The following is a 12317-nucleotide window of genomic DNA, read 5'->3' on the forward strand; positions in this document are numbered from 1 at the left end:
CCAACAGTTTTAACAACTGGCTTGCAAAATCCCTTGAAAATTTAACAACCAGCCCTTATGAGCTGGTATGAGCCACTCAGCACACCAGTGAATAATGAATAATTTGTATAACTAAGTCAGGGTCCACGGTGATTTGAATAATGAATCAAATCTTAGAATATGAAATCAAATAGGGATGAATATAAAGTCATGCTCTTGAAGGTCAAAAAATCAACTCTCTACATCTAGAATGGGGACGATATGGCCAAACCAATTGCAGCATTCATAAAACAGAAAGGGTGACGGCAGTCAACTATAAGCTTGCTGGTAATAATAGCAGTCCTGATTGAGTACCTACTATTATACTTAGAAGATCTTTATGAGGTTACGTTTTGTGTTAGTTCAGGTCCTCCAAGAGGCAAACCCCAAGATGAGATTAAATGTACAAGAGATTTATTAGGGGAAATGCTGGTGAGGGAAAATGTGGCAGGAGCCAGAAGAGGCCAGGAGAGCCATCAGACTGAAGGGCATGTCTGATTCCTGTGAAGGACAGAGGAAAGGGAAAAAGGGGAAGGTGAAAAGGGAATGGTGACTGCAGTGAAACTCTGAGAAAGTTTTGCCAAGGCTGACTGGGAGTCCTGGGGCCAAAGTCACCAGTCGGAGGAGCTCCCATCTTGCAGGAATGGGCCTGCCTTAGTATCCCTGCCTTGCTCAGTCGTGTGTTGGCAGCAGCCTCTGGGAAGCGTGACCTCGGCACAAATCTGGGGATGGATTTCAGAACATAGCAGTTGGAGCCTTCTCTCAACTTTGTTCCCCACAGCAGGCAATCTGAGAAGTACATTTTCATGGCCCCCCACAAATATTATTCCCATTTACCAATGAGAACTCAGAGGGGTTCAGAGAGGTTAAATGACTCCTAAAGATCATCCAGCAAGCAAGTGACAGAGCCAGGAGGGACTCCAGCTCTGTTTGGCTGCAAAGGCTATGTCTTTCCACCACCCCTGGTTTCTGCAAGTGGTAGGAGTGTGATGAAGCTGATCCCCAAAGCTCATCTGGTCTCAGCTTTGAAGATTTCAGTTCATTTTCGGTTAGAAGGTAATGGAGTCCCACATTCAACTCTGCTCACTGCTTTCCAAGAGCTCAAAAACCAAATAATACCCAGAAAAGAGCAGAGGAAATGGTGAGAATTCTGGAAAGTAAGAAAAATGAGGCATCACTAAAAGAAGCAAATATATTTTGCCTGTAGAAAAAAAGAGTTCAGGGGACTCCCGTAGTTAATCTTCAAATAATTAAGTAAGCTCCTTTCCGGAAATAGTGCATCTTACATTTCATCTGTATGTCACCAGAAGTATAAGGACAAATAGGTGGAGATAAGCTCAGGTGAGAAATTTTCTACCTGGTACTGTTCAGGCAGGCTCTAAAGATGTTCCTGATGTCCCAGTTTCCAGGATGCTGCTGGGCATATAGCAAGTCCTCGCTAAGTGTTTATTTAAGTGTTTGGACTGGGGCGAGAAAAGAAAAGGCTGGAATGCCATGCCACTTTTCTTCTTTACACACTCATCTAGGAAGTCTCATTTCTTCACCCACTGCCTCATTCTTCCCTTAAGTACTATACACAGTATGAGTTCACAAGTTCACAGCTAAGTTGTATGGTCTGTGTTTGAGCATGAAGTAACTCTAAAGGCAAGTTGTACTGTTCTTTTTTTTTTTAAGTCATTTATTTAATTTGTTTGATTTTTGGCTGCGTTAGGTCTTCCTTGCTGCACGTGGGGTTTTTCTCTGGTTGCAGCAAGCAGGGGCTAGTCTTCGTTGCGATGCACAGGCTTCTCATTGCTGTGGCTTCTCTTGTTGCAGAGCACGGGCTCTAGGCGTGCGGGCTTCAGTAGTTGTGGCACACGGGCTCAGTCGTTGTGACTCGCGGGCTCTAGAGCGCAGGCTCAGTAGTTGTGGCGCACGGGCTTAGTTGCTCCACGGCATGTGGAATCTTCCCGGACCAGGGCTCGAACCCGTGTCCCCTGCATTGGCAGGCGGATTGTTAACCACTGCGCCACCAGGGAAGCCCTGTACGGTTCTTTTAAGAACAAGACCTACTCATTAACTTTTTTTCTCTTTTTCTATAGGGAATACTGGTGGGATGTTCTTAAAAAGAATTCGTGTTAAGAAGCCTGGACAAGAAGTCTTTAAAAGTAAACTCTCAGAATATATCAAGGCTGAGGAGCTATATGTTGGAGCCAAAGTGAACGTGAATGGCTACCTATTTCTTTTGGTCAGTGCTGATGTGTATACCTTAAACTACATGGAGAGGAATTCAGATAAGGTGAACTCACTTGGTATAATTCTTGACTCACCTCTCAGCACTCTGCAGTCTGTGTTTTTCTTACTCCAGGCCTTTTCTTCTTCATCTCGCCACCAGTTTTACATTGTGCTTTCACACATGTGGGCATGAATAATGGATCTGCACGACTTGGCCACAGGTCCCGTCACAGAGGCCAGGGCCTGGTCTCCTCTGTTTATATGCTGGGTTTTCCACTGCCCAGCATCATGGATGCCAGGCACAGGCAGGAGGCAGGCCCAAGGTTGAATCAAGTTTCCTGGGTTTTCTGCTGACACTAACAATGTTTTCAGAAAAAAATTCAGCAATGATCGGAAAGGAAGACAATCTGGTACCACACACTGTGCTGTCCCAGTTAATTGGCACAGGCCTGCAGAGAAGGCCAAGACCTAAACAAACAGAAACCCCAAGGGAACCTGATAGTTGCTGGGATTGCAGCTTCCCATAACAGGAGCCACCTGAGGCCTAAATGGGAATCCAAGGACAAATTGGCAACAGTGAGCGCCAAGAGTTTTTTCATTTGCAATAGTATGGCACGTGGGTACTATCACTAAAAGTTCCATTATGGCAGTGCCGTCCAGTAAAAATAACATGTTGACAAAATCTTGATTTTTAAGTGTGGACTAGTCTGGTGTGCAAACACGTATATTTCAGAACCATTGCCTACTATTGAAGAATCTATCTAGAAATGATGTATTTAAAAAGTCTGCCTGAAAATAATAATATTTATGTGCCATTTATATAGATGTAGTACCAGTTCCGTTTCATTTATATGTAAAATGCTCGGGGTAAGTTGCTAACATCAGTCTCACTGTGTATAGCACGTTACCCGGATCAGTTTGGGTCCTCTGAGAAGCAGATACCAAGACAGACTTAGACATGCGAGAGATGTCTTGGGGGAAATGCGTATGAAGGATAAAGGGGGAGGGAACAGGAGTAGGTGGGGAGACTGGGATGTCGGTCTGATCCCTGAGAAAGGAGAGGGAAGGAAGAAGAATGGGGTGGGAAGAGCCTCAGACACAGCATAGCTCTGAGAAAGTCTGCACCAGACCAATGGGGAGCCCTGGAGCAAACTAGCTATCAGAGAAATGCCATGTCAGGCAGGAATGGCCCAGCTCTGGTGCCTCCTTTCTGCTCAGTCACTGGATGGTAAGAGTCTGGGGAGAGTGTGGCCTCCGTGGGGTCTCTGCAGCGCTGCAGTGATCACGAAGGTGCAGCAGCTGGGGGCTGTCCGCTAACAGTGCTCTTCTCTGCGTGGTCCCTCTTGAGGGCAGGCCTGGGCAGCGCCCTCTGGGGCTGCCACACCATCTCTTCATTTGCAGCGTTAGGAACTTGGGTTAGCGTGACACCAAGAGCCGGTAGCTCTTCAAAAGCACTGAAGTCAGGTGAGAGACTCAATAATAGGGCAGTTAGATTCCTGGAGACCAGCAGGCTTGGCTAGGAAACCTGACTCCTTAAAAGCTGAGGGGCCTTAGACGTGTATCTTCCCTGAGCTTTGTTTTCCACATCTGTAAAATGGGAGTACCAACAGTGCCTATTTCAGAGAGTTACTATGAAGACTGGATGCGAAAATGTTTTGAGTGCTTATCTCTGTGTGCCCCATAGCAAGCTCAGTCGGTGTACAATTTACAACAGCTATTGTAACTAGAGCTCCATTTGCAAACACAGTGCAAACCTGTACTTTAATATAAAAAATATATAGCATGAATACACACACACACACACAGACACACACGCACACATATATCTCATGTATATATGAGACATAAAGGGCTCTTCTCCTTTCAGAAAGATAAAAGCAGGGTAGGACATTATCTAGTATCAGCATCCCAAGTGAAAACTGCATTATCTTAAAACTACCCTTAACAAAGACATTCTAAGCAGAGAAAGATTAATATCAGTCCGAGGAGTCTTTTCAAAAGAGCTAATAGATCCTATCATGGAAACAGATTAAAGGAAATGCAAAAAAGGGAGGGAATGCCTCCCCCTTCCCGGGGCAGAGATGAACTTTATTCTAAGTTACCATCAATGTTTTTCTTTTTGTATTTAGTCTTCTCCTTTTCTAGTTCTTTGCTGTAGTTATTTACAAGCTTATGCTTTAGTGGACTGAATAAGAAGTATTCTTACAGAGTCAGAAGCCAAATCACAGTGTAGGAGACAGGAACTGGGGGCTGCCTGGAGAGTGAGTGTAAGGGGACTGCCGTGCGTGTATCACCTGGTGGCTGACAGTTCTGGGGGCGCACTCTAAAGATCTGGGGAAGATGGGGGTCCATTTATTCAATTTTGAATCCCCATGCTCTCCATTAGGGTCTCCCAACATGTTGGGTCAATGTCTAAGGGTTAAAGGGAGGAGGCTGAGGTCGGAGTAGTGGTTCTTTTCTGATTCCTGTGGCGCACTGTCCCTTAAGTGCATTTCTCTCAGATCTGGCCCTGTGCTAATGTCGCTTCTTGTCCTAGAGCCATAGCTGAAGAAATCTGGTCATGTCTTCTCTGTGTTGGTCTCTATGGAAAGACATAGCCAGCTAAGTCAAGGTTCACAGTATGAAGTCTCTTTGCTGGCCACCAGGAAGATTGGACTCCCTATCTTAAATACCTTTCTCTTCTCCTTTCCAGTTTCTTATGAGCAACATTGAACTTGCCCTACAAAAGATAAAACAAGAAGAATCACAATGCAGAGATCTCAAGCAGGTGTTTACAGCTGCTGATTGCATGCACACGAAGATGGTGGCTTATAATACATTCAGGTAAGCCATATTCTGCTAGCAGTAATCTGTTTTCTCCTCAAGATTGTCCAAAGAACAGAAAGAACAATTTCTTCCCTAGTGTTTCTTTCTTCATTAATTCCCTACATACTTTTTTTTTTTACTAGGAATTGGTATTTCTTTACATTCGTATTACTTTGTGGTCAAGTTTTGCCCATTTCTAGTAAATTTTATGCATTTGCATATAAAAGAAGTTCCTAGGGGAGAACAGAGAGGCAAAGGCATAGTAAGTCAGTTGGGCACATTGTCTTATGAATCATGCGGGGCATTGAAGGATCAGGGGAATGCCAGGAAGGCTGCATCTGAATGAGAAAGGCTGAAAGCAGTGCAGCTAAGAGCACCCCTCTGAAATCTGAGGAATCTAGGAGGGACATCTCCTTAGGAATGCGATCCAGTTGGAAAAGATAGTGGAAAGTTCGGCAGTTATCAGAGGAAAGGTGCTATGTATGCATCTGTGTGTATGTGCGCTCACACACGTATGTATCTTGAAAGACACAAAAATGTAGAAATCAAGGGGAAAATATATGACAGAGGTTAGAAGTATTATGAGAAATCATGAACAATAAAGATTTTCTCTAAGGTTAAGCTGAATTCTAGGACTGTCCAGTGACTGACCTAGGCAAATTTCCAAACAGCAGAAACACAGGGAAATTCAAATTCAGGGTCTGGTACAATTGTGAGACTTCTTAGCCTGAAAACAAAGTGAATGGAGCGTTCAGGAGAATGTAAATTAAATCACAGATGGAGGACAAAGGGGACTTTCTCTTTAGGCTGAGAATGCTGGCTCCTAAAAACAATAGTGGCTGAAAGCTACATAGGAAACTCAGCTTGATACAGTCAAGATGTGGCTGAGAAATGAAGACGTGAACCCAGGAGAGGGTGGCAGGGAGGTCTTTCTAACTTTGTGTCTGAAGTTGCCTGTTGCATCAATACCTGGTGACCCGAGCCCTCCATTTGGCCCAGAGTGTCCCCAGAGCTCATTTGTTATTTCAACAAACCTCTTCTGTGCCTCCAAAATATTCTTTTGAGAGCAGCAGTCAGAGGACATATTTTTATTGTTTAGAATTCCCGAGCTTCTGGGATCAATAAGAATTTATAGTTCTTTGTTATTGTTCATAGCAGTACACATGTTCATGGCCTCTTGGAAAATAATGGAGACAGGGTAAAGAGCAGAGACAATTGCTCAGGCCATGGACTAATGGAAAGCAGTGGAGGGGAAAGCAAATTTCCATCAGAAATGAGGGAGTGGTTTCGTTTTATTATTTTGTGTTCTTTTACAAAAGCGTCCATTCTCCTAGTACTCTAGCAGTGTCTATTGGAAACACTTTAGTAAGTTTATGGGGCTTTGGGGGAAGCACTTAGGCCAGGCAGGAGATCCAAGGAGGAAAAGTTGCTTTGCGGCCTGACCCTAATTGTGGGCGGAATAAAGGATGGCCACACTGTGTGATTGCAGGGTGACCTCAAGGCTCAGAAAGATGATCAGAAAAAACTAGCTCCCAATATTTAGGCCCTCTCCTGGCCAGAAATTCCTTAAGACAGAAATCAGATCAGGCTGTACCTGGTCTGAAAAACCCTTCAGTGGCTTCCAATAAGATGCAAACGTTTTATTGCAGCCGGCAGGGCCTTGAGCGATGCAACTCTGGATTTCCAGTGTCATCACTTCTTTTCCTCCAGCTCTGTCCTCTGGCCTTGCTGACCGTCAGTCACTTGCTTTCTCAAACACGTCAAGCTCTTTCCCTCCTCCAAGCCTATGCACACGCAGTTCTCTCTGCTCAGAACGTCCACACCACCATCCTTTTCGCGGCAAACCCTGGGACTCATTGTAGATGCTGCTTCCTCCCAGGGGATTTCTTTCTAGTCTACCTAAAGTAGATCACTCACTGTTTTTCTTAGCCCCTTGTTTATATCTTTCATAGCACTTAGCACAACTTGCAGTTAAGTTTATTTAAGTGTGTGTGTGCCTGGGTGTGTCTTCTCCTATTAGAATGTGAGCTTTCTGAGGAGCAGGGTCCTCGACAGCCCTGTTCACTGCCCTAAACCTGGCACCTCGTGCTGGGCTCACTACATATCACAGTTCCTGAATGGAATAATGAGATGCTAGGATTATTCTTGGGGGTTCTGTCTCCAGATGAGAGTGCAGAAGAGGCGTCAAGAGGTCCTGGTCCGTGTGATATGCTTGGTGTCGGGCACTGCGCCATCTGTGGGTCATGGTCTTCAGCCCTCTTTTTTGCTCTTCACGTTCTTTCCTGGGCAAAGGCAAAGAAAGTACATAGTCAGTTGCGATCACACCACATCCTAATTTAATTCTGTGCTTGGAGCTTTTACTAGCTAATATTGTTCTTTTATTTCTGTAAGTATGTATGAGTGTATATTCTAGCTCCTCTCACCAGAACGTAACCTCTTTGAGGGCAAGGACCTTCTCTTTCTTGTTTTTTGCTTTAAGTTTATCACTTTTCACAGTGCCTGGGTGTGAATATTTGTTGAGTGGCTGCATTTTATCCAGCCCCCACTGCTTTGGCTGTCAGCTAAAGGCTGAGTTCTCCATTTAGTTCCTCCTGCTCAGACCGTTTTCCTGAATTATAAATCTGGAAGTACGAATGCCTCCGAGACATCTCCCCTTTGGATGTCCCTAAGGCATCCCCAAATAACTTTCCCTAAATTGACCTCTTTTTCTTTCCCATAAAGTTGTAGCCGGGGACCCTGTCTTGGTAAAGGCCACCATACTTGTCCCCAGGGCCTGGGCCAGGGTCTACCTTGTCTTTCCCCTATCTTGACCTCTCCCACCCTCTTGAAATTGCACTTCTTAAACTACCTCTCTCCATCTCTAGCTTCACTGTTGCAGTTCAGCTTTTCATCTGTTCACCTGGACTCCTCGTCTTAACACTCATCCTCCAAAGCTGTGCCAGAGTGACCTCCCTAAAATCTGATCGTGTCGTTCCTTTGCTCTAGGGTAAATCCCAACCTTTTAGTGTTTCATGTGAGTTTGGTCATGATCTGACCCTTGCCTCCATCTCTTCCCTTATTTCCATCTCACTCGAATTATTCTTTTGGAGAAGTCACCGTTTATTGAGCACTTACTGTGGACCATACATCGTGCTAAATGCTTTTCCTGTATTATCCACTGGTAGCCCGTGTTGAGTTATTCGCTTATTTCCCTGCCTCCACAATTGGCTCCCGCCAAGTACAGTAGGTGTTCGTTGAATAATTTAATGAATGGTCCTATTTCCCAAGGAACATTCTGTCTAAAGTTTGCATCAAACAAGTAAATAATTGATTACCTTGCTCTGGGGAAGGGAAATCTGTCTCTGACTGTAGGGAAGTCAGGGAGAGCTAGTCCCGACTCTCCCAAGTCAAGTGACTTGGGCAACTCACTTCACCTACCTACACCTCACTCTTCGGTCCATATAATGGTCTCTAAGGCCCCTTCTAGGCGCTGACATTGTGAAACATTCTGTAGGTTTATGAATACACTTGTAAAATGTTCCCTTTTCAAATTTGTGCATCGAAGTAGTAGAGTGGGCGGGCAGAGGCAGGACTGCAGTGTAGGCCTCTGGGCTTCACCTCTGTGGCCCTCATTTTCTCCCCTGCTTACATACCTGGCCCTCTCAGTATGTACCTGGCACCTCAGAGCTCAGGCTTGCTGCTTTGGGCCGCAGTCCAAGCCCCGGGCATTTTCTTTCTCCTCAGAGATTTGCACCGCTTCTCAGGGAAACCTTGCGGGCAGGAGCTAATAAACTATCTCTGCATAAGGTGCCGTGGTTGATAATGGATTACTGGATTAACTTGTGGGCCTTCCTGAGATATTTGCCTCAAAATTGACCTGAAGGAATGCAGGGGCAGGTGGAAACAGAGGGCAGTTTTGGGAGGGAGTGTTTCTCTTCTGCCTTGTGGGGCTAGCTGGCTCTGCCTCTAGGCTGGACCTATTTCTCTGGGACACTTTTTTCACGGTCTGTCAGATTGGCCTGTGACAGCCATGAATTGTTATCGAAGAAAGTGCAGAGAGCCTTTCTCAGAGCCTCGATACCTGACGGGCAGGTTTCAGCAGGGAGCCAGGCAGGGACTAGGCTTGGCAGGGCTAGTGTTTCGTGCAGTTGGGAACATGGGCAGGGTGAGGCTTCCTGATGGGGGCCCTGGACTCAGAACCCTAGGCGACAGCAGCAGCGAGGGCCCTGTGCCAGGGAAGACGTGGCCAGCCCCTCCCTCCGGCCACCTCCCCGAGCCTTGATCTCTCCATCAGAGATGACACCCGCCCCATGTAGCCTGCATGTATTTTGGTTTTCTGTGTGCTCAGTGCTCACCTCTTTTCCAAGGGCAGGGCACATGCCCGGTTCACCCTGGAGTCTTTCCTAGATACCTCGAGCACCCCGTGTCTCAGGCCTCAGTGAATGTAGTGAATTATTACACCATTCTTCCTCAGACCCCCATTATCAACTGTGGGATCAGGAGATTTCCTGTGAGCGTCGATGTAATAAATTCCAAGATTTACAGCCTCGAGGAAATTTTCGTTCTTGTAAACTTAAAATTCTTCCTGAGAGAGGTAGTATAATGTAGTAAACAGATTCAATTTTAGACTTGTAGGCTTGCATCCAAATCTCAGCTCTGCCGTTCGGCAGCTTGGTGGCCTTGAGTAAGTTGCTGAGCAATGTTTTCACCTACAAAATGGGGATGGTAATAATACCTACTGCATAGAGCTGTTGTGATGAATAAATCTGATGACGTATGTTAAGTTCTTATTGTAGCACACTGTAGTGCGTAGCGGACACTAGAAAATGAAAACCCTTTATCCCAATAGTTGGAATAGTTTGAAATAGTCACTGAAAATAGTAGTAGGAATCTATGTCCTGTTTTCGATATTTCAGTAAGTTCTGTATTTACTCTTGATGAGGTCATTGAAAGCATTCTTTAATAAATGAGGTTGGAAGAAGCCCTTTAAAAACTTGGAGGCCATGAAGGTGGAAAATAAACATCACCGTTGGTGGACCAAGGTTGGGAAACATTAATATAATCCACCCCGTTACTGTCCTTTACTTCAAGGAAGAAGATTATAAATTTAGTGCTCAGAAAATTGTAATGATCTCATCCTGATTTATCTCAGACAGTTATCTCTCCTTTTATGTGGTTTTGCTCTATCTTTTTTTGAAAAACTCTGTGTACATTGGTGTTTTTATTGTAAGCCTAACTAACATCTTTTAAGGAAGCCACTAGTCTATGAATCTATGTGAACAGAAGGAAAAACCAAGACAAATTCCAAAAGCACTCAAACATGTACTCTCATCTTGAACCAAATAGACACTTTGACAGTGTCCATACCATATCTTTGAGATACGAGCCTCAGCATACATTTTTGAAAACAGCATTTTGAACCTTCCTAAAAGCATTAAATATAAATAAATGTGATGTCATAGAAAAAATGCTGGCCTGGGAATCAAAGAGACCGAGATCTTTGATTTGATTCTGTCACTGCCTGATGGTGTTGTTTGTACTGGTGAGGGCTTAGTTTTTAAAAAGCAGAATCCTCTCTGGCTAGTTAAGCAGAAAAGGAATTTTTAAAAAGGATCCTGGGTGGTTCACAGTATCTTTGGAAGGGCTGGAGCAACAAGCTTGAGGCTCAGTTCTAGGAACAGTGCCCAGAACTGGGCTGTAGAACTTGTCTGATGAGAAAATGGCCTCTGTTCCTACTGCACCACCCACACTCGTTGCTACATTTGCGCTGCTGCCAAGAACTTGATTTTACCACAACCATCACTGCCACTACTTTTGGCAACCTTGTGTCCTTTGCTACCGCTGAAAGCTGGACCCCTCTGACACCAAAGGTGGCCACGCCTAGCTGGTTTTCTCTTGTTAATCCCTTCCAAGTCAAGGTCTCATGTAAGCTTCCCCGATTGGCAGAGCCTGGATCACCAGCATGTTTCTAACTGCAAGGAAGCCTGGGAAATTGAGCTCTGACTTCCATGTTGGGGTGACGGAGAAAATAACATGGTAATTTCCCCAAATATAGATGGGCGATTTAAAAGGTACCCTCTTCATTTGCTATGACGGCAAATCCAAGCCAAGATGAGCCAAACAGGGGACGTAAAATGTCAACATTAGGAACTGAACTCCTTGTCTGTAAACAAACCAAGCAAAACACTTGCCTGGTTTTAGCACTTCGCAAATACTGTTCTGATCCACCCGGGCAGCTAAACAAAATACAGACTCCTCCTCCCCTATATTCCACTACTTTTGCAATCTCTGACACGCCTTTCTGAGTTTAAATTGCCCTCAGTGAAGGCATTGGATTACTTTCAAGTTCATGGATTGATAGCTGGCAATCGTGTTTTGTTTGGTTTTTGTTTAATGTTTTTTAAAATTAAGAGTTTAAACATAAAAGTCTGTATTTCTCTCTCCTCTTGAAAAATAGAAACTGGGCCTACATTTCCCCATGTCAACTGTCAGTTGGGGGTGAGTGGCAACTGTCTGCCTCAGACTGTACCTGGTCTCTGCACTCTTCCCCAGTCTCTACAATTGCTTATTGTCCTATACCTTCTCCCATTTATCTTGCCTGCATATCCCAGAAGGTACTTGACGAGGTAACCCTTGGATTAGATAATTTTAAGGTCCCTTCCAGCCATAAAATTCCATTATTTTGTACCCTAGGTATATTGGAAATAGGCATTTAGGAACCAATTGTGTAAATAGCCCAAAATAGAACTGGAGACTGATTTTTAAATTAGAACCCAAGTGTGATTTTATATCTAAAAATCCAAAAGACTCAATTTCAAAATGATTAGAAATATTAAGAATATTTAGGAAAGTAGCTAAATACAAGAAAACTACATAAAAAGCAATAGTTTTACTAGTAATAAACAGGAAATATTATGCAATGGGGGGTACTATTCACTATAGCAACAAAATTATGAAATACCTGGGAATAAATTGGACAAGAAATGTGTAAGACTAAAATGAATACAATTTCAAAATTTTATCATATCTCTGAATGGGAAGACACTATTTTAAAAATTCTAATCTGTCCAAATTAATCTAGATTTGAAGCAAGTCTAATCAGAATTTACGATGTGGGTTTTTGTTGTTGCTGTTGTTAGATTTGGTTTTGTTTTGCAGGGTTAGGGGAGAGAAATTGGCTCATTGATTTTGAGGTCCCTCAAGAAAAATCAGGGATTGAAAAAAATGTTGAAAAGGAAGAATATTACAGTCAAGATACTAGAATTTATGTAGTTTATAGATATTTGAAAACACTGTAATAT

General features: G+C 43.9%; 1 protein-coding gene across 1 annotated transcript in view; it reads left to right on the top strand.

Annotated features, from left to right (window-relative positions):
- Positions 1-12317, top strand: part of EFHC2 (EF-hand domain containing 2) — a 193733-nt gene that overhangs the window by 114079 nt on the left and 67337 nt on the right. The window contains 2 exon segments of the mRNA XM_067722738.1: positions 2100-2296; positions 4925-5055. Coding sequence (XP_067578839.1) covers positions 2100-2296; positions 4925-5055 — 328 coding nt within the window.

The sequence above is a fragment of the Pseudorca crassidens genome, chromosome X, assembly GCF_039906515.1.
Source record: "Pseudorca crassidens isolate mPseCra1 chromosome X, mPseCra1.hap1, whole genome shotgun sequence".
Lineage (NCBI taxonomy): Eukaryota > Metazoa > Chordata > Mammalia > Artiodactyla > Delphinidae > Pseudorca > Pseudorca crassidens.